Source organism: Lycium barbarum, chromosome 12, assembly GCF_019175385.1.
Source record: "Lycium barbarum isolate Lr01 chromosome 12, ASM1917538v2, whole genome shotgun sequence".
NCBI classification, from domain to species: Eukaryota; Viridiplantae; Streptophyta; class Magnoliopsida; order Solanales; family Solanaceae; genus Lycium; species Lycium barbarum.
The window spans coordinates 89061070-89083601 of NC_083348.1; the positions used below are offsets into that span (position 1 = coordinate 89061070).

A 22532-nucleotide genomic window follows, 5' to 3' on the forward strand; every position below is an offset into this window, starting at 1 on the left:
ACACCTGACACCACCCTCTCCAGATCTACTTGTTGGATTACAATGAATATGTTATTGTTATTGTTCTAGGTATTTGATTTATTGAATTAAAAATAAAATATACGTGGTATAATATAAAATATATATTTGATTTAAACTAGTCGAGGGTCGAGGGTCTCTCGGAAACAGCCATCCTACCTTGGTAGGAGTAAGGTCTGCGTACACTCTACCCTCCCCAGACCCCACGTTGTGGGATTTCACTGGGTTGTTGTTGTTGTTGTTGTTGTATTTGATTTAAACTAGATAAACTAGGAAACTGTCTTTTTCAATTTTAACCTTGTATTTTTTTTTTCAAAGAAAACCTTTAGAAGAAATTGTTATCCCATATGTGTAGTGGTACAAAAACAATACTACTAAACTCATGGTTTAAATAAATAATACCCAGAATTGATACTTCTAAAATAAAAAAATAAAATTACACCAAATATAAAATAAAATAAAATAATATAGTAATCATTTATTACCAGATTATAGCTCCTTATCCACTAGTCAAATAAGCTCATCGTTTCGGGGGCCTTTTACCTTTTATGGATTCCTTTACCTTTTGGAGTGGGCCGGAGGCCCGAGAATCCGAGGACAATTCAAAAAATTTACTACTCATAAAAACCCCGCCTCTCTCCACATTCAAATTGAAATGGTAACATGAAACAAATTCACCGTTCATTTTTCAGTTTCAGACAAATCTTCACAGAGAAATCGGCAAAATGGAACCGAAAAAACAATCACAGCCTTCATGCTCATCATCCTCCTTCCAGAACCTTCCATTTTCTTCATCATCTTCTCTTCTCAAAGACATCTCCAATTCCAATTTCAAAACTCCAAAAAATCATTCACGAAAAGCAAATTTCATTTCTTCTTCTCCTTCTCCGTATCGCCAGCCCGAATTCTTCACCGCCTCGAAAACCACACCTGTCTCCTCCGTCAGTCGCCGCCGTGGAGGAAGCATAATAAAGCCATCTGCAGTGAAGTCGAGTGCTGCTCGAAGATTAAAGGCGTTCGAGCTCGAACAATCCAAATCAGCACGGAAAGCGTTGAATGATAAAGAGAGATCACTGAAATCGCTTGCAAAGTCGCTAACTGTGTGGCTTAATTTCCTGTTCGAAAATCCTAGCTATTGTGGCTGTGAAGTGTCCAATAGGTCTTCGTGCGTTAAGAGAAATGGGAAGAGGGAGAGTGGGGAAGGGCACAGTGTTGGAGTTGAGGTGATGTGGCGAGGGCCGAAAAGGCAGAGGCAATTTTCGTCGAATTCTGAAGATGAAGAAACGATAGCTTTTTCAGGTTCTATGTTTTCGGGACTTAAGGGTTCGTTAATGGAGATTTGCAGCTTTGATGATTTGAAGGAGAGGATGAGTGCTTACCTGAGCTTGGGGAGCTGTAAAGAGGTTTTTGTTACTATGACTCAAGTAACAAAGGTATCTTGTCTTTTTTTTTTGCTTACTAGACATATGGAGATGCTAATTTTGGATAAATCACTTTATAAAACCATTTTCTGTTGAATGATTGATTAATGAGCTTAATCTATTTTACAAAGTATGGTTGGTCTCAAGGTTGAACGAATGACGAGGGTTGTGGGGGATTGAAGCTAAAGGATAGTCTAACTATGATAACCCTAATTCACCTTAAAGGCAAATTATTAGTATTGGATGAAATACGCTTGAAAAGAACTGCAGTATACAATTCATATTGCCACCCCACCTAGTATGGGAAAGGAGGCACAGTTGATTGATTGATTCTTTTTAAGTACTCTACTGCTATATTTACTCAAGGAGCTGATGGTATGTTAGATATTGGAATCAAGATTCTAGGCACCAACTAAAGTTATGTGAAGCGTAACGTGTATGTGAATTCCTTTGAGCCACAAGTGCAATTAGTCCAAACTGAAAATTGTAAAAATGCAAGCTTTAGGTAATTGAATGATTTAACCAATATGTTACTATCACAGGGTAAAATTTATGGTTATGTTACTATGGTTCGAATTATGGTGGTTAGTTAAATTTTCTCCTGTTTTGGTTATCTTTTTCAGACCATTGATGAAGGACGGCTGAAAATGAGAGCTCATTGTCCGATGGTAACTGATGTTGGAATGAAGGAGAAAGCCTTGAGAATCCTTATGTGTTATAACCCCACTTGGCTTCGGATTGGATTGTACATACTCTTAGGGGGTGACACCTTGTTACCGAATGGAGATGTCAATTCTGAACAAGAAATTGCTTTCTTGAAGATGGTGCTTGAGAAACAGTTTTTCTCACATGTTGGTCTAGCAAAGACCTATGCTTATAACAAGTTAGTGGAGGGTCTATATAGACCTGGTTACTATGAAAAGTTAGGCAACATTGTCCTGAAGAGATTTTTGCTGCTTGTTCTCATACTAGATAGAGTCAAGACTCAGAGTAGTCTGCCACTTAAATATGGTATTGATGGACTAGATGGAGGATCACCTCTACTTTTCTCTTTGCAATCAGATGTTAAATCTAGCCATCAACTGATCAACAGTAATTACCTGTTTACTCTTCATAATTCTTCTTGTGTATCTTGTTTATTCTTTTTTATTTTAACTCATGGATTAACATTTCTTATCTTAAATACATGTTAGAGTTCTTGTCATCGGATGTGATGCATGGTGAAGGTAATCTACTTACGCATCTCGTCATCGTAGGCTATAAAGTGACATATCAACAGGTAAGCATGTTAATTAATGAACTGAGTTTGCTAGTGTATATGCTTTTTACTACATGGTTGAGATTTTCCGGTTGCTGGTTCGTCTCTTGTCTAATTTGGACCAAATTGATTCTTTGTCTAGCAGGTTGTCTCTTGGTTACAGTTGTCTCTTGTCTTTTATTTACTATTGTTGCAAGTTTGATATCATTCATATGTGTTTCATTATAGGTCTCTGATTGTTGTGATAATTGATATTGCCTGGTGCAGAATCCTTTGCTCGAGTATCAATTTGGTGTGGCTGATTTATTTGAAGACCTTGAAGATGGCATTCGACTTTGCAGAGTCATTCAGCTCTTGCGACATGATCCTTCTATCCTCTCGGTTAGCTTATGAGTGATTGTCTTTCTCTCCTCTCCTTTCTTATATTCTAGTTTGGTTCCTTTTAGTAAAAAAATGTCACGAAGTGAATAGCTATATAAATTACATTTGGCAATAAATAAAAATCTGCCGAAGTTAATAGCTATTTCTCTAGATTGGTAACATAAGTCTTGTGGCTCTGTTCTATGTCAGAAAATGGTAGTGCCCTCAGATACTCGCAAGAAGAGTCTGGCGAACTGTGGCACTGTTCTACAATTTCTCAAGGAGGCAGGCGTGCCATTGTGTGATCAAGATGGAACAATTATTATGGCAGAAGACATAGTTGACGGAGACAAGGAGCTCACCATTTCATTGCTCTGGAACATGTTTGTGCACTTGCAGGTGAAATTTAGTATTCCTAGTAATTTTTCCACCTATGTCATTGCACGCTAAAAACCTAACCTTATTTCTAACGAGTTATGATCTACTACCTGGTACTTTTATATAACAAAGTTACTTATGCAATAAATCCTTTCTCAGTTTACTCAGTTGTACCAGTTCCTTAACGATTATAAAATTTGTTGTTAGCTACAGGAATTGTGAAACTAAATCAATGGAAGTTGAATTTTGAAGTCTTTTACTTCTTTTGTATTCTCACAATATATTCTGTCCATTCTGCAGTTGCCACTTCTAATGAACAAAGAGCTTTTGTCCAAGGAGATTTTTAAAATCCGAGGAGTTATTGAGGTATGCTCAGTTTGGACTATAGATACTAATTTCATTCCACTTTCTAGAAAAAACATTCACATAGCAAGGTGGTGGTAGGTGGTGGTTGAAACCCTAATGTCTTTTAAGAACTTAATAAGTCTAAAATGTCAGTAGTAGTGGTGTAAATTGAGTAAAATAGAAAATATATAAACAGGTTTCAACCTCTAGTTTGCAATACTGTTTTTTGTTAGTCTATGTGTTAATGGTCATTGTCTCTAAAAAAGCTTGTGTTTTATATTCACACATTTAAATTTCCTCCATTATAACTGAGTCAAATTAGGTAATGCTTTTCATATTTCCCACTTCCAGCAAAACTCAAACGGCTGCACTCACTTGGACCTGCTCCTGAATTGGATCCAGGTATTGTTGTTATTTAATGAATTCTGTGACATTGGTAGTACTTTTTTTCCTTAAATCAACCCTGTGGTCATCCTTGTATATTTCTCACTTGATTTTGTGACGATGCTTTACCATTCTTTCAGTATTATTACTTGGTAATCTAAACACTGATTATTTCATATATGGTTAAGTGATGCTTTTATCTACCACCACGAGGTAAGGGTAAGGTTTGCATACACTCTACCCTTCCCAGACCCCACCCATGGGATTACACTGGGTATCTTGTTGTTGGTTAAGTGATGCTTAGAGGTTGTAGACGACCGAAAGAAATTCAACTCATACGGGGTGTGATTCTATACAGGCATTTTGATTGCGCTACTCTCTTGGATTGTCCTTTTGTCTCCTTTCTGGAAAACATAGCTCTTCAACTGATGCAAAGGAAACATACAGGATTTAACACGGTGAATATGCCTGGTTAATCAAAATATGGCAAACTCCAGTTCTTTGAATCTTTTGACACGTTAACCCCTTAGTCTAGATACCATATTTCCAGTATTTCCAGAGGCGGTAGTAACACTCATGCTTAGTTTTCAAATAACCCTGGCTGCAGTGTATTTAGCTTCCTTAGCGGAGCACCCTAATCCTCTCAAAGTAGTAGACTTATTAGAAGATTATTGCTGCCTGTATCATTAGGGTTTGGATTTTGCATATGAACGTGATTACTTGACTGTTTCAGGCAATTTGTGGAAGTTACGATCTCAAGGTCGAAAATTTTTCATCATTGGTTGATGGAAAAGCTATGTGGTGCTTGCTTGATTATTATTTCCGCAAGGACCACCGCTGTTCCTGCTCTTATCAGGTGCTTGAATGTTAACCATGAGTCTTATCATTGTTTAACATTTCACTAATACAATTTTGTGGCTCAATATAGTTTTGTGATGATATTGCAGGCACTCAGTGAAACAAAAGAAGAAGTTTCCATAGTATCTGCAGTTGATTACACAGATGCAGTGCACAATTTTATTCTATCTCAAAAGCTGCCATTGCTATTGGGGAAGTTTCCAGAGGTGAATATATATATATTTAGTGTCTGTAAGAACTGAACGATCTATCACCTCAGTAAAATAAATTGATTTAGGAGCAAAATGATTCCGAGTGTTCCAACGCAATGCAGCCTTAAGTGTTGTTTCTTGAGACTGAAGTTTCCCCTGCAAATAAGAATATTGCTACAAGTACTTCAATTTTTTTAACAGAGTAAGAACAAGCCAGTTTTCTTGTTTGTCCTATGAGTGTTTTAAACTATTGACATGGCTTCTGCACTCACATATTAATCTGAATTAAGTACCTTCTAAATAAACCGGCATACATTCTTCTTTGCCAGACAAATTATATACTATGAGGGCCTCTATAATGACTAAACTGTAACTGTGGCTCCAACTATTGTTATATTTTCCCCGGATATCTCAAGTGGCAGTGTGTTTGCAGGCATTTTCTTGTAGAGTTCCATGTATTGCAAGCATTTGCTCCTAAGAATTTGAGGCAAATAACGATTTGCTACTACTACACACTTCCCAGAATATGCTTGTTTGGGGAGCAAAGCCTATGCAAAACAACCAATAGCTGTAATCTACCGATGATTGTAATATCTGATAATGGAAGTTCGTCGGGTAGTTTCCCTCTTAATCTTTTTGTGCCAGAAGTGCATGCCTCCTTATTAGGCAGTATTCCTAGTGACTGAATATGGCACTGTACATAAGAATCTGAGCCTTTTTCCGTTTTTATGTTTTTTCTGTTGAAACTTTCTGTTGAATTTGGTCGTTCCCTACTAAGAAAGTTAAGTTTTACCACTTACTTTGCAATCAAAATAATTCATCTGACCAAACTGTTTTTTCATAGTAATTTTATTTTAGTGGGCCAATCAAGTAAAACCATGCCAAGTTAAATGTCCTAATTCATTTGGGGATGACAGGAATAATCTAATTTTATACTTGTGGGCAGAAAATTGTATGATTGTAAGTTCAATATATATTTCTGCAGGTTCTACAAGTCAGTGATATACTGGAAACAAACGGTGCATGCAATGGTCAGAGTGTCATTATTCTCTTGGTATTTCTCTCGTTTCAACTACTAGTCAAAAGAAACAAGGTATTATTCATTGTATATTATATATGCAAGTTACTATTGTCTGTCAGTCTTAATTTGGGAAAGTCATGAATATTGATGTCTTTTAACAGGATCAATTAAATTTCCACAAGTTATTGGGATTTAATTGTCAAAGTCCTGAAAGGAGACGGCTAAGCACAGACCAGTGGTTTATGCATCCTGAAGCAGCTGTAGATAAAGAACAAACGCATTGGAAGGATGGTGCAGGTCTCTGTGGTTCTTTAGAGGGATTTTAGTTTTAGAAATTTATTGTTTATTTATTTCATATGTTTGGCCAACTATCGATTTGAAACATTCATCCCTATAGCTGTTTATATGAACTAACGGAAGTAAAGTTTGACTAACAACATGCAGCAAAAATCTTTCCATAAAACCAAATGGTAGTGAGCATTGCAGACAATGTTTATATAAATTACAGAGTGCATAGTTTAGACTGACATCATGCAGCAGAACCCTCTGCTTGGAACTATAAAGTTGTCAATACTGAAGAATTTATTGTTTTCCATCAGATTTATTACTTCTAGTTTCATCAAAGTTGGTTAATCTTTCAAGTTTTAATTTTCTTTTTCCAATGAATTCAAACTTTATGAAAAAGGTTCCCACTCCTTTATGGTAATAATTTCGGTAAAGGTAATCCTTCTCAGCATAAGGGCTTCTCTCCTTTATAACCTTTCTATATCCATGTCATCATCAGCCCTTTGAACTAATTCATTTCATGGTCTTTATGACCTTGTTGATAATACAGATGCTGCCAGAAATTTTAAGGCTGTAATGGCTTGGTGGAAAGAGATGGCTCAACAAAATAACAAATGCACTTCTAAGGAAAGTTCTAGCAGTCCAAAACAGTCTTTCATTTTTAGAAGGAGCAATGATACTCATAAAGGTTATCATCCATGACATTTTAGATTTTCTCTGCGATTTTTAGTCCTTCAATTCATTTTTAGATTTTCTCTGCGATGTTTAGTCCTTCAATTCATTCTGGGTTTGGTTAAATGCTGTTGGCACTTGGGCTGTGAATGTGATGCAGATTTGAAATGACTTTAGTAACTTCTACATCTAACAATTATGTACTAGTCTCTAAATATTTTGCTCTAACCATTTTTTGAACATGTCAATATTCCCTTAGATAGATATTCTTCTTGTATATAACGACTTCAATGTGGATGTCACTCCTATCTATCTTCATCTGTGCTTTGTCATCTGAGGATAAAAATTTGAAATTATGCTTCAGGTATAGTTTTGCCGGCCCTCAAGCCAGCTGAAAGATGTTTGTCTCATTGTTTCAGAAAATGCTGCAAAAATAATACAGTCACATTTCAGACAGTCAGTGCAGCGACGCAAGTATTTGAGGATGAAGAATGCGGTTTGTGTCTTGCAAGCTGCAATACAAGCATGGCTGAGGCTAAAGAAGGAACCATCAATTCAGTTCTTTGGTTCTCGGGCATATTTGGAATCACTATGCGGTATATGCTTACTTCTTTTGTTTCCCTTTTGTTCCATTACTAGATGTTAAAATTTTAATCATTTATTATTGCTACAAAAGGAACAGGTATAAGGAGCCGTTCAGAAAATTTGGAAAAACATGCAGCCTTTGTGACTGATAGACATGCTTTTCTTAAGTTGAGAAGATCAGTAATAATCATCCAGCGTGCCGCAAAAGACTGCATTTCTCGAAAACATGTGACTGGAAACGCATTGCCGCAAGATCTGTCCACTCCAACTTTCATTGATGCAGCCATTGTCATACAAAAGTGTATTCGTGGGTGGATAGCAAGGTCTTCTCTTGTAAACACACAACAATCTCCCGAAGTTCCTAAAGAACGTGAAGATTATATTCAGCATATAAATGCTGAGGTAACAGTCCAACGTGCTTCAAATGAATATAAATTAAGCAGCTCTGTACCCAGTCAACACCTTGCAGCAACTAAAATTCAAAGTCACTATCGTGGATGGTTAATGAGAAAGAATTTTGTGTATCAGAAGCAAGCAGCAATAAAAATACAGAGCATTTTCCGATCTGCAAGATGCTTGAGGGAGTTTCATTCATACAAACAGGAAACTCTGTCAGTGATTACAATCCAGGCTTATATCCGCAAATGGATGGCTAAAAGAGACTTTTATAGGCATAAATCTCAAATTATTTTGATTCAGGTAAATATTTCTTGAAATATTAGAGACTTAAGCATAGATTGATTCATTTTTCTTTACTTCTGTGACGGGATCGATGTTGACCTGCCGTATATTGTACTTGAGTAGTTGATTACACCTTTTATTTGGTGCCCCAGGCTTATTAAGTGACTCAATTTGAAAGTAGACCTGGTTGAGTTCGACATCTAGTCAAAGGACTTAGGTGGTGTAGCTTCGCTTTTTCATGCATTAGCTTTGTGTTTTCTGTTAGTTGTATCCTGGATCCTTCCAGGAATCATCAATCACATAAGGGGCAGGGTTCCAAAATGTTTGTGGCACAAGTCAAAATGCAGAATCTTAGGTCATTTCCTTTCATGAGCAGATTGTATTTCTAAATATAGTTGAATCATTAGCCTAGCGGATAGGCTGTGTTTCTTCAAGCTTAAATAGCGTGTTTGCACCAGTTCGGATGAGGAGACATGTAGATAGACAAACCAGAAGGATTAAAAGCTTATCTAAGAAGATATGGAGTACATAAAACATTTGTATTTCTAAACAATGTTTCCTTAATTTGGCAAAAATGTTGTAAGTGCAATACCTTGTTTTCACACTTCTTGCCGCTTTTACTTCCATACTTTGCAGACAGCCAATTGTTGTGTCATTTTTGGCCTCTGTATTGTTAAACCTTTATGTTACCCCTACATTAACTACTCTAACAAGGATTGCTTATAGCATCTCATGCAACTTTATCATGATATGTCGTTGTGCCAGAGCCATTGTCGTGGCTGGTTGACAAGGAAAAAGCTGCTCATTGAAAAAGAGGCTGCTATAAGGATTCAAACTGTAGTTCGAAGCCTGAAATACCGGAAAACATTCCTTCGTCAAAAGCATGCCACTTTGGAAATACAACGGTTTGCAATAGGAGCCATTACTAGAAAGAGGCTTCTAGGTGCCTTCATTTTTCATCACAAGTTTCATTATTTACTTTTCTTATTCCTGCCTATAATCAACATAATGCATGGTATCCAGGGGCCTCTTGCTACCGTAATGTCTCAAAATTGGGTTACCAAACTCTTGAACTTAAAATACTACTGCAAGCTGTAGTAAAGTTGCAAAGGTGGTGGAGGGGTAAATTGCTTCATGAACAGAGAACAAAAGCAGCAGTTGTCATCCAATCGCATGTCCTAGGATGGATTGCCCGGCAAAGTGTTTCAAGAAATAAGGAACGATTACTGCAAGCAGTAATAAAGTTGCAAAGGTGGTGGAGAGGTAAATTGCTTCATGAACAGAGAACAAAAGCAGCAGTTGTCATCCAATCGCATGTCCAAGGATGGATAGCCCGAAAAAGTGCTTCAAGAAAGAAGCATCAAATACTACTAGCTGTAGTAAAGTTGCAAAGGTGGTGGAGAGGTAAATTGCTTCATGAAAAGAGAACAAAAGTAGCAGTTGTCATCCAATCGCATGTCCAGGGATGGATAGCCCGGAAAAGTGCTTCAAGAAAGAAGCACCTGATACTACTAGCAGTATTAAAGTTGCAAAGGTGGTGGAGAGGTAAATTGCTTCATAAACAGAGAACAAAAGCAGCAGTTGTCATCCAATCACATGTCCGAGGATGGATAGCCCGACAAAGTCCTTCAAGAAAGGAGCATCTGATACTGCTAGCAGTGTTAAAGTTGCAAAGGTGGTGGAGAGGTAAATTACTTCATAAACAGAGAACAAAATCAGCAGTTGTCATCCAATCGCATGTCCGAGGATGGATAGCCCGGCAAAGTGTTTCAAGAAACAAGCATCGAATTGTTGTGATCCAAGTAAGTTATTGATCTCTCTAACAGCACCTTGCTTTCTTAACATGCTTGAGGCAACTTCTGAAGTGCACATGTTATTAGCTGTTATTTTAGAATTCTTTTTTGCAAGAATGGTTCTTCTCGTTGTTTATTTCCTCTATGGCTGGCGAATTAGATTTTACTTCCAGCTTTTCTTGTCCATGTTTTGAAGATTAGCAAGGACTATTTCTCCTTATTCTCTTCCATATTTATCTCTTCTTGCACAGCAGATTGAAAAAAAATTCGCTCATTATCTGAAAATACCCTATATTGTCTATGACCTTTGCATCCAATCATTTGTTTCTAGTCTTCCCTTTGTAGTTGATCACATCTTTCTAAGATACTTTTGCCAGGTTGTGCACTTCTAGATCATCTGGAAACTCGATTTTGTCCATGGAGCACAGCTGAACGATAATGCCTGAAAATGTGTTTGTTAGTAGTTCTATTTAATATAGCAGAAATGGTCCAGAGCAAGTCAAATAAAAATCATTAAAATCTCTGGAATGCAGCTTTATGTGTATGTTTCAACGCATTTGTATCATCAGATAGAACTGGTGTAGTGAACTGAAGCAGGGTGAATTCAATAATTTTCTCGCAATTTTCCATCTACTCTGCATTCGAAAGCAAAGGTGAAGTTCTTATTATGGTCTTATAGGTATTTCCTCTGTGAATGTAAGGGCTGCGAGGAAAGCAATTAAGAAATTGGGGAATGTATGAAGGCGAGAAAAATGAGAAAGAAGAGAACGTAGGTGAGAAAGAAAAGGACTCTTGTCTGAAGAAATAGGGTGGGTGTAGTATTGAACCATATAGAGGAGGACGGTCATGTAGTACCATTAAATAAAATATATTGCTCATATATGCTTAGGCAGTTCTTTGATTTAATAACTAAGTTACTTATGGAAACATATGTACTACTTATACTATCTCAACTATATATGTCTGTTTTCACCGTCTCAGCTATATATGTCCATGTCGTTTTGTTTTCTAGCCATATTGAATGAAGCGTAATGTTACATGATTAAGCTTGTACTGAACTACTGGTTTGCCTATACTGTAGGGGTCTGCTAGAGATCTTGTTGGATAATTTTCTTGTTTATATTCCAACTTATGTGGACTTGAAGCAGCAGTATCTGCATTTCTTTTTGAACTTTCCTCTTTTATGCTTTATTTTTCACTATGCAGGCATACATGAAAGGATACCTTGCAAGAAAAGATTTAAGAGGGCAGCTTCTTGATTTGCGTCTGAGAGTACAAAAATCTGCTGCAAATGTTGATGATGGTATGCGCATAATAAACAGACTTGTTGCAGCACTGTCAGAACTTCTGAATATGAGAAGTGTCAGCGACATTCTTCATATCTGTGCAACTCTGAGTAAGTTTTTTTGTGCATTTGGCACGGATATCTTTGATTATCTCTTGTTTTCAATGTCCATTTACTTATCAATGTTGGCTTTATATATCATATTTCGTTGCTCTTAACTGAGTTGTGCAGTCTTGCCTGTCGGTGTTGTCCTTTTATTTGCTGTGCAGTTCTCTTCCATAGAAACTGGACTTTAATTTGACAATAAATGTCTAGAACGGTGCATGTCTAGAAGCTCATAAGTTTGCATTCAGTCAAGATAGTTCACTTATGGGATCACAAAGCAATAATTTCCTCCTTTTTCCTACAATAGATATGGCAACACAACATTCACAAAGATGTTGTGAAGAACTTGTCGCTGCGGGTGCTGTTGGTACATTGTTTAAGCTGATCCGCTCTCTCAGCCGGAGCATACCTGATCAAGAAGTTCTTAAACCTGCTCTCTCCACTCTTAGAAACCTTTCCCGATATCCACACTTGATTGATGTACTAATTGAAAGCTGTGGATCACTGGAAACAATCGTGTCCGCGTTTTTAAGGTTTGCTGTTGAATTATTGAGCATTAAAATAAAGCTGCCAATGTACTTCAGATAATATAAGCTTTATATGTTTCTGCTTTGTGAATGCCTGTTCAGAAACAAAGAAGAAGGATATTTCATTGCTTCCGACCTTTTGAAGAAGATATTCACAGAGAAAAAAGGTGTTGAAGCTGTGCGCAAGTCGCCTGCTCTTTTGAAGAGACTACACAATCATGTGGAAGAGCTTTCAAGGAAAGCAAAAGCTGACAAGAGGTCTGCTCTTTAGTATACCAACCCCAGTTGCTTAATCTTCTTTCTCCATACATTATACTATAGTATGCTAGAGACACTGTCTAATTTGAACATAATTTATGCAGGACTAAACCTCATGCAGTGAAAGAGCTGGCGCTGGTGGACAAAAGATTGAGAGAAGCTGTTGGGATATTGGAGTTGATTAAAGTTCCCATGGGAAATCCAACTAGACGACTCTCTATGAAGGTGTAAGAATTTTCTTACTAGTTGGATAGGATTCCTTAGTACTTGATACTGTTATACATGCAGTTTGTACATCAAGTTTAGCAAGAAGAAACCCTCCTTGCAGTTCAATTTATGAATAGTGAAGATAGCTTCACTTTATCTTAACTTCCCATTATCTAACACAATCATTCATCTGACTCGTAGTTAGTCCATTAGGGCCTCTAGGTGATTGTCTGAGAGTAGCTTTTAGTATTAGGATTGTTGTGTCTAGACAGATTAGTAGTACATTATTTTTCCAGTAACTAGTTCCACTCATTTTGAATAGTTATACGTTATCTTTTAGAGATAGTGTCAATTATTTTCTTTTTTTTTTGCTGAAAAATGTGTCAATTATTTTCACACTATCACTCTGGAGATATTAACCTCAATTAATATTGTAGAGAGGATTTTTTTTTTAATTATCGACTCTGAATCCACTAAATTGATTAGTTGCCTTGTGAGTCGCATTAAATTTGGATAAGATATTTTTGATTGCATTGATCACACTCGGGTCTCGGGTGTGTAGCTGTTGCAAGTTGCAGCCTTTTGCTGATAATCATGCAAGTTGTGATTTTTAAATCATTTGGCAGGGGCAAGTTGCAATTCATTAAACTAGTTGGTTAAAGTAGAGACAAAGTAAAAGGGTCTGAAGGGCCCACCATGTGGCTTCCGTCCCGACCTTTATATTTTTCGAAGTGCATCAAGGAGATTCAGATTCCAGCGCCCAAAAATAAATATGGAACACATTTACCCGGTTTACGCCAAATTAATGAAATTTACCGTGGTTAAGTGTTATAGTGAAGTGAATATATTCATTAATTAATCATGATTTGTGTTATAATGAAGTGAATATATTCATTAATTAATCATGATTAAGTGATAATTATATATATTCAAATACATATCATGCATTCATTTGGCGCAAATACCCGCCATATGTTTTTACCAATATCCACCACATAAACTGTTAAATTCTTTCCTCTTTTTCAGTGTTCCGTCTGTTTTATTTAAGTGAAAGGTTAATTGAGAATAATCCAAAAAAAGAAAAAGATATTAAACTAGTATTTGTTTTGGGTGTTCCTTTAGATGCAAACCAAATTCAGGATCTTGCAACAGAAAATCTCTTGGTAAAAGGGTGTAAGGAGGTCCTGTTTGGTACGAATCCGATTTAATCGATGCCTAGACTAAAACAAATTAGTACTAATGATTTGGCCCCCTTTTTTTTTCATGATGGAACATGAAATTGGTAGAAATATTACAATTTAAACCAGTATCGAAAGTTCAAATCTAAATCATTATGCCCTTCCCTGCTCCCTTGTAAAAAATGAAGATATTTTGCATATTTCCATCTTATCTGCTTTCTGCAATTACAAATTAAAATGGATGCTACTGCTCTCCAGAGAATGGATAAGCTTCTTAATTAACTAAATTCAATTCCCAATGGTGCTTTAAATTCTGAAACTAGCATCCCCAGATTTTCCTTTGAGAGCGAGCATTCAGAAGATTTGGTTTTTATTCTTTTATTTAAAAGAAAATGTATATTGGACAGTATGGACCATCAAAAAAGGAGACGGGATGGAAGAGGAGAAGATATTTAAACCCTGTATCTTACCTTAGGACTTAGGTGATGCGGGGTAAATAGACTGCAGGCCAAACTTTTGTTACAAACATATATTCACAAGCTTCAAAGTTTAAAAAATGACAGCAAATTCAGTTTAAGGATTACCATTAATCTAACTTATGTACAGACTCTCCAAGAGAGTACAATCATGAAATCATTGTCTATTCCTGAGCAATGCCCCCCCCCCCCCCCCCCCCTCCCCCCCAAAAAAAAAAAAAATGAATGCTTACAAGATTAAGTTTTAATTAATATCAACCAATCTTGTCAGAAAGAAAAAAATCAAGCAGCTCTAGCACCAAGATTCACCATTCTTTCTGGCAAGTCAGCTGGTTCAATGAAGAATCCCCTTCTCACAAGTGTTCTTGGAACTATGACTGTCAAAACACCATCTCTATAACTAGCAGAAATTCCATTCATATCTACCATTCCAGGTAGCCTGAATTTCCTCATAAAGCTCCTTATTGGCTCTGTGGATTCATCCGCAGCTTCAGTTCTTATTATCAGGTATCTTGAATCCTCAACTTCCACCTTTATTTCCTCTTTTTTCACACCTATCCGAAAAAGAAAAACATTCATCCAAAATTCAAGAAAACAAAGACCCAATATAGAACAAAGCAAAGGGTGTTCAAAAAAGAGTCTATTTAACCTTTTTGTGTGTGTATTTACCTGGAAGATCAGCAGAGTATATGTGATATTCAGGGGTCTCTCTCCAGTGAACATAATTCTCAGGAATGAACTGATAGGGAAAGAGGAGAGGAGAGGTGAAGAAAGAATTCCAGGTAGAGGGGTGGAAAGTTGAGAACTCCATGTTCTTGGAAAAGAGAAGAGGATTTGAGAGGAAAAGTTGGTGGCTGGAAGAGAGGTAGTTGGTTGTTTATTTTAGGGGATGAAAAGAGAGTTGATTTTGACCTTATATAAGCCTACCCAAGTTGGTGGCTTTGGTGATCTTATTAGACGTTTCGTTAAATTAATGATTGGCTCCTCAATTCTTGAAAGGAAAAAAGCAAATATAATCAATCTTGAACAAAGAGATACATGTGAGTTGCTAGTTTGGGTGTCAAATAGTGAAGTGACAAATCCACTCCAATTTTAGAAGAATCAAACAAAGTAATTAACTACTTAGACAAGTGGGAAATGTTCCCTTTATTTTACTTTTTTTCAAAAATAAATAAATTCAGATCATTACTTTACTAAAACAACTAAAATTGTCAATGGAGTAAGATATAGCTTGAAAGTACAAACAACCCTTTTCCATCTAGCAACTCAACATTGAGAACTTGGAACAAGTTCAACATTGACTCTATTCATCTATACCTGTGAGACTCATATCACTCACATAAAGATAATATTGTGAAATAATTAACAAACCGAAGTCACTCTTGGAATCATACTTACTATCACTAACATATATTCAGTCCAATAGATACGCACTTCATAAACAAACTTGTGCTCCTATAATATTTATCTAAATTAATATTTTTTTGAGCATCTAACTTAGTTAACACTCAATTAAATTTACGAGACTATTAGGATCAACAAAATTTATAGGAAAAAGGACCTCTCTATCAATAAAGAGGGGATGTGCATGTGCATGATAAAAGTTGCTGAAGCCTGATACTTCAAATGTTGAAGGTAATTATTTTAATTGTAAATCGATTATTATAGCACTAAAATGTATGTGTTTGGTACTTTTAAACTTCCAAAGCGTGTATAGTGGCATCATTTGTATGTTTTATGTACACTATCTACGTACTCAGTTCATTCCAAAGAGTAATATCAGTCCCATTTCCCTATTTTGAAACTTCTAAGTGCGAGGTCTAATAGCAGATGCCCAAGCTCAAAGGGAGGAAAGAAGAAAAGAAATTTATGAAAGATATCTAATAAAATAAATAACTTATATATATATGAAACACTTATAAAATGATATGGATCCAGATTGAGTGAAGTAGACCATGATGATTCATATAGCTAACGTGAACACCTAGTTAGTTTAGTACTGAGACATAGTTCAAGTGGATAGATTGTCAGTTTAATTCGGTTCAACTTACTTGTGTTAATACCAAATCTAGCCAAATATTCTGGTTTGCCGTTATACTGAACATATCTCTCAATGTCTATATTGCTCGGATTCTTCAAAAGCTAAGCATTTTCAGGGGATCCAACAGGATATGACAACATTTTTGGAGGGTCCGAGCATAACCCAATATAATGACAGCAGAACAGTGCCAGTAACGTTATTTAACACAGTTGATTAACCTTTGTGATCCTTACAACTGGATATTGTGCAGATTGTACCGCGGTAGTCCTATATTATATATCAGACCTATGACCAGGAAAAAAAAAAGTTGAGGTGATAAAATCAATTACTTGATGAAAAAAGCAACAAAGAGATTTCATATAGACTGAAAGCAATTTTGGAGTTTCTCCAACAACTTGCCCCTCGGATGATCAACATATAAATGAATCTTTGACAACAGTAAATATGAATTACAATATCAACATGGCTCTAGTGGATATCCTAATTCATGTATTTACTCCTAACAAAAAGCAGCTGCTATATGATGGAAAATTAGTGGAAGTGCCAAAAATCCTCACCGGAGAACGGAAAGGATTTGGTGTTACAGGATAGCTAATATGTAAACCTGCAGCGCGAAGAACCTGTTTACTATTTGAGCATGAAATCTCGGACTCATTGGTGAAATAAGCTGGAACATTCATGGATTTTATCAAGTCAAGAGTTCCACCCCAACTTGAATAGCTTCCTAGGCCACAATTCAAAGCAACGATAACATGGGGAGTCGGCAAATATTTGGCCTCATCCTGGTAAAGACCCCTTACAAGATTTACCCTCACTCTGCTACCTATTCCAGAAGTGGTCCCGGACAAATTAGTTGGGACTTCTGGCCCGACCATTATTATCTGTATATTGCCCATCCCGTGGAGTAGATGACCAATCTCAGCAAAGGCGGGCATCCAATCTAACTCCCCTTCAGGCCCAATGTAGTGGAGGATCACCTCTTTGTTCTTGAGTAACAGATTCTTTGAGCTGATGTTCAGTGCTGTCAATATGTAATAAACTGTCAAAGGATGAGACAAAATATCTGCCACGGGACTTGTTAGAGGTAATGACCTGAGGTTGTAGTACTCTAGCCAACCAGATAGAAGGATTGAACTAGATATCCCATCTCTAAAATGATTATGAAAGGGTGAATCATGAGGGTACTCGTTCTCATCCAGGCCACCCCATGAATCCCAAAGTCCACCGGGAACAGGAAGAAGACCATATGGACAATGGGAATAACAACTACATTTTCTTCTCCACATGCCCTTTTGGTGAATACCAAGTGATTCGAGCCATTTACAAGGCTGCTCAGCAGAACAAGCAAAGACGAAGGTTTTCATTGCCAGCTCTTCTTCTCTTTCCATCATGGCCCTGTAAAGCCCACAAACGTCCTTGTGCGCTTCCATCCAATGCTGCTTCTGGCAGACCGAACTGCAATATACCACCGCAGAGCAATGACCACAGCAAACCGACTGTTCTCTGTTGACCTCTTCCTTACACAGCATGCACTGCCTAAAAACAGCTGCAATTGACTTCACATCAATAAATGTCTCCTCCTTTGGCGCTTCAGAATGCTTGGTGGGCGTAGAACTTGATGATGAGCTATACTTTTCCTTTTCCTGATATCCTCGACCAGGAGGGTATGAAATTGTTACTGCTACAAGATCGTTTCCTTTGGCCATCTCTGCAGGCCATTGGACATCAACAGTTTCAATAAAAGGTTCGAAATATATCACTTTAGACCACTTTGGAGCTGCACTGTAATCTTGCTGAAGCAAAGGGTGCAGAAGAGAAGCTCCACTCATAACTGCATACACAAATCTAAGCTCTTCAAGTGTTGGATTCCTAAACTGAAGCTCACCAGTGGTTGTGCAGCGACCAATGTCAATCACGGGATATCGATCTTCACCTGAAACCTCCAATGCCAATGACATGACAAATCTCTTATTTGAAGGGAGCATCACAGACTCCAGTTCATAAGTAACCCGTAAAACCTCAACATTTGGAACCCGAATTGTCTCCCTAGGACCAGTCATCTTCTTCGCATCATTTTCTGACCTAAACATATAGAGAGCTATATCTCCACCATCCCCACCAATAAATTGGATGCAAGAGAATAGCTGTTTTTTGGCAGACCAATCCGAATCCTTCCCAACTCTTACCCCAAAAAGATGACCTGTGCGCAACCGCCTCCAAGGATCAGTCCGATAGAGAGCTGCAGCAGCTCTGTAAATAGACTTAATGAAAGGTTGTGCAACACCATCTATCTTCATAAGGTTGGTTCCTGATCCAGGACCAAGTCCAGGTCCAGACCCAAATTGCTCTTGAAATCTACCAAAAGCATATTTCAAATGCACATCCATCTTAATGAATGACACCTGCACAAATTAGATGTCACACAACTCTAAATACCCACCAAACCATGCATAAGTATCACAATAACAAGAAATGCAGCACCAAATTCAAGCAGAACAATGAAGTAGTAATCTGTAAGAACAATTTCAAGCAAAGACTGATCCTTTTTGGCATATCATTTCAAATAAAAAACCTAGAAATTGAATAAGAAAAAGTGTTGCTCTTACTTCACCATATCAAGAATTCTATACTAAATATTACCGACAAACAAGGCTAAATGGACAATTTATTCTTGTATTCCTGAATAAAACCCACAAACACCATGGATAAATAGAGCAATGCAAACGAATGCAGTACCAAATCCAAGCAGAAAAAAGTAGTAAGCTGTGAGAACAAGACTGCCCCTTTTATATCATTCTCAAGAACAAACCCAGATACTGAATAAGAAATATTGTTGCTTTTTGTTGGCACTAGCACGTGAAAATTTTGATGATTGACAAAGTGAATGAACGACGAACGAACCAGGTCAATGGACATGTTCCATCTCAGTAACAGATGCGAGATAAAGTGAATGAACCGGGTGCTTGAACCAGGTCCATGAACATGTTCCAGCCTGCAGCGAGTAGAACTCTTGAATTAAGAGATAAGGACTTGGCAGACAAGTTACTGGATTTCTTGCCATAATTATGCAGATACGCTTCAGACTCCTAAAGGGATATTGACGCTGCATGACACGCAAGAAACCTAAGTCAACTCGAACCCTAATTCTTATATTGGGCCTCATCGTGTAAGGTTTGTGGTTAGCTGACATGTTGCACACCAAAAGCTATATATATCCAAGTCCTCTCTTGAAGAATCTCACGCACTCACATAGAGAGAATCAGAAACTGAGTGAATACAGTCAATACAATAATTGAGAGTTTTGATTCCTGAAGTGCGGCCTGATACAAAGAACAAGATTAAAGAACCTGTTTCATAGAGTTATGTTTTACAGTTTTCAAATCTAGAATCGTGTATCAGGATTGTTTATCGAGCTGTGCCTTTACCAGCTTTCATGGAAGCAATTGTCATAGGTATAAACATTTGTCAAATTCAGCTTCATTTTGAGGGCAACTCAAAGTGGGCTCAATAGTCCAGGGAGATTATTGAGATAGGAATTAGAGTTAGCTCGTAGGTTACAAAATTTGTAATTGAATTTGCATAGGCTCACAGTTGTAGTGGAGTTTTGGAAAAAATCCTGCAGATGTGCAAGTAGTGGTTTTTTCACCCTTGCGAGCCAGGTGGTTTCCACCTAAAAATAATGTGTCCTTACTTCCGTGTTCTTTATTATTCCGCAACCGTTAGCTTGGAACAGGTAGAGTAACTTGATCTATCCTATAATCAAAAATCTGATATAACGCAAGATGGATATTTCGTCGCGCAAAATATCACTTTAACTTGCATCACATCAAGAATGTGCTACCAAGAAACAAGGTGGAGGGAAAAAAAAAGTCTGGGTATTCCTGAAATTACTCGAAAACAGCAATGTTAAGTTTATATAAGAATGATCAAAGGCTCGTACCAGCTAAAGCGAAGATGCAGAGACAAATATTTCAATTTAATCTGGTGCGAAATCAGTAGTAGTAAAGCATTTGGGTTGGAATTTCCCAATATAAACAACCGTAGCAAGATCACCTTGATTCTTGAATTTTATTGAAAAAAGCTGTGATATTTAGTATTCAAATGCACACACAACAGTCAACTTTGAGTCAAGATCTGCTGACACTGACAAGAAGTGTGTCTCTGAGGATTGGAAATCGGAAGATCATCGTCGATTAAGCTGAATGGGCTCAATATTGGGCCTGCGCTTTTCATATATGTCTTTCTTGGGTCGCTTTGAGGGGTTAAGTTGGTTGGGCAATTCGCAGAATTGCCCTTCTTTTGGGGTGGTGCGGTCTTTAAATTTTACCCCTTATATTTGTGGTCTTTAAGTTTTGCCCTTAGCTTGGATGCCTGAGGTTCTGGGTTCGAACCCCCGCTCAGACATAAAATAAAAAAATAATTTCGCAAGGCAGGGCTGGAGGGAGATTATGCCGGATCCGGCATAAAGTCCTTAAGGAAAAACTAAAGTTATGCCGGAGGAGGCATAACTTTTCCTCAAGGCATAGTTTAGTTATGTCTTACGGGGCAAAACTTTTCCTTAAGGAACTATGCCTTATAGGGCAGACTTTTAATTAAGGCATAACCAAAAGTATGCCTCATAAGGCAGAACTTTTAGTTATGCCTTAAGGAAAAGTTACACCTTATGGGGCATACTTTTAGTTATATTTTATGGGGCACACTTTTAGTTAAGGCATAACTAAAAGTATGCCCCATAAGGCGGAACTTTTCCTTAAGGCATAATTAAAAGTTTGCCTTGAAAAGTAAAAAATATATATATATATATATATGTCTCAAGGCAAAGTTTGCCCCCTCCGGCATAACTTTAGTTTTTCCTTAAGGATTGTATGCCGGATCCGGCATACACTCCCCCCAGCCCTGCCTTGCAAATTTTTTTTATTTTATTTTATGCCTGAGCGGGGGTTCGAACCCAGAACCTTAGGTATCCAAGCGAAGGGCAAAACTTAAAGAACACAAATATGAGGGGCGAAATTTAAAGACCACCCCAAAAGAAGGGCAATCCGTGCAAAAAAAATGAAGTTGGTTTAGGTAAACTTACATGAATAGCTACCTTTAGTAAATCCTTACCTCTAATAGCTATCTTTTCAATATTACCAATCATAGCTATTATTTAATGAACATATATATTTTAACGGGTGTATTTATTTATTTTCAAATACATAGTGATTTTTTTCTGCTTTTATATATTTCAGTGATTTTTTTTGCTATAATGTATTTTTGTGTCTTTTTTTTTTATGCATTTCAGTGATTTTTTTTTTTTTTGATGTATTTCAGTGGCTTTTTTTTATGTATTTCTTTGATGTATTTCAAATATATTGTGTACATTCTAACTATTTGAATGGATTTCAACAAATACATTCAAATTTTCATGTATTTGAATGGATTTCAACAAATACATTCAGATACAAGACAAAAAAATTCAAATACATGACAAATACATTCAAAAAACAGTGTGTTTGGCTATTAAAAATACACTCAAAAAATATAAACACAAATACATTAAAAAACAGTGTATTTGTGAGATGTAGATTTTTTTAATGTATTTGTATTTGACTTTTAACAAATACACACAAAAATACAAAAAATACACACGGCCAAATCTGAGACACCACCACCACCAAAAATCCTAATCTCTCCACCACCACCAAACCCTAAAAATTCCTTAAACTTATGTAGTATTCGATTGCACCTTTTGTCTATTTAGTAGAAAAACGTTAGCTCCTAAGCCAAAGCAAAAAACAGTGCAACAAGAATGGCCACAACAACCACCAACACCGCACTATTGCCACCGCAATTTGGACAGCAACAACGCCGCAATAACCAGCCCCCTTTATTCACTCCATTCTTGTTCAACAACAAGTCAGCTGCTACATAGAGGGGTGAGCACAGAGGGAGAGGGAAAAGAGGGAGAGGGGCGGCGCGACTGTGGTGGTGGTGGTTGAGAGAAGGGGAGAGAGATTTTTTTAGGGTTTTGAGAAATGAAAAATCTGAAATGGGTAGTGATTGGGAAAAAAAAAAGATATGGGTATGTATTTTTTATATAGCTACCAATTGTAATTTAGAAAAGTTAATTAGCTACTAAATATAATTAAATAAAAGGATAGTTAATATTAATAATTAGGTCTTAAAAGAAGTTACAATGAGTAAAAACTCCTTAAGTTTACAA

The 22532-nt window shown here is 37.0% G+C and overlaps 3 protein-coding genes across 7 annotated transcripts; 1 reads left to right on the forward strand and 2 right to left on the reverse strand.

Annotated features, from left to right (window-relative positions):
* Positions 1 to 563: 563 nt before the first annotated feature.
* Positions 564 to 12971, forward strand: LOC132622478 (uncharacterized). 3 transcript variants are annotated; one of them, XM_060337093.1, is made up of 21 exons: positions 564 to 1451; positions 2063 to 2531; positions 2633 to 2718; positions 2965 to 3078; positions 3268 to 3456; positions 3736 to 3801; positions 4132 to 4182; positions 4898 to 5020; positions 5112 to 5228; positions 6199 to 6306; positions 6396 to 6531; positions 7070 to 7207; positions 7611 to 7787; positions 7868 to 8178; positions 8305 to 8475; positions 9223 to 9400; positions 9481 to 10259; positions 11457 to 11646; positions 11948 to 12173; positions 12270 to 12425; positions 12530 to 12971. In XM_060337093.1, exons 1-21 carry the CDS (start codon positions 744 to 746, stop codon positions 12654 to 12656), a joined length of 4620 nt encoding a protein of 1539 aa, XP_060193076.1. In that variant the 5' UTR covers positions 564 to 743; the 3' UTR covers positions 12657 to 12971. The 3 variants fall into 3 exon arrangements, with proteins under 3 accessions (XP_060193076.1, XP_060193074.1, XP_060193075.1); XM_060337091.1 differs by having other exon boundaries at positions 565 to 1451; positions 7868 to 8475; XM_060337092.1 differs by having other exon boundaries at positions 565 to 1451; positions 7874 to 8475.
* Positions 12972 to 14324: 1353 nt separating this feature from the next.
* Positions 14325 to 15277, reverse strand: LOC132621834 (15.4 kDa class V heat shock protein). Its single transcript, XM_060336286.1, has 2 exons — positions 14956 to 15277; positions 14325 to 14840 (listed from the first exon to the last, which is right to left on the reverse strand). Exons 1-2 carry the CDS (start codon positions 15095 to 15097, stop codon positions 14569 to 14571), a joined length of 414 nt encoding a protein of 137 aa, XP_060192269.1. The 5' UTR covers positions 15098 to 15277; the 3' UTR covers positions 14325 to 14568.
* Positions 15278 to 16656: 1379 nt separating this feature from the next.
* On the reverse strand, positions 16657 to 20554 carry LOC132621833 (uncharacterized). Of its 3 annotated transcripts, XM_060336283.1 has the most exons (3): positions 20268 to 20554; positions 19229 to 19319; positions 16657 to 18729 (listed from the first exon to the last, which is right to left on the reverse strand). In XM_060336283.1, the coding sequence occupies exons 2-3, from the start codon at positions 19241 to 19243 to the stop codon at positions 16813 to 16815; spliced, it is 1932 nt and encodes a 643-aa protein (XP_060192266.1). In that variant the 5' UTR covers positions 19244 to 19319; positions 20268 to 20554; the 3' UTR covers positions 16657 to 16812. The 3 variants fall into 3 exon arrangements, with proteins under 3 accessions (XP_060192266.1, XP_060192268.1, XP_060192267.1); XM_060336285.1 differs by lacking the exon at positions 19229 to 19319 and having other exon boundaries at positions 20381 to 20554; XM_060336284.1 differs by lacking the exon at positions 19229 to 19319 and having other exon boundaries at positions 20268 to 20553.
* Positions 20555 to 22532: the final 1978 nt, after the last annotated feature.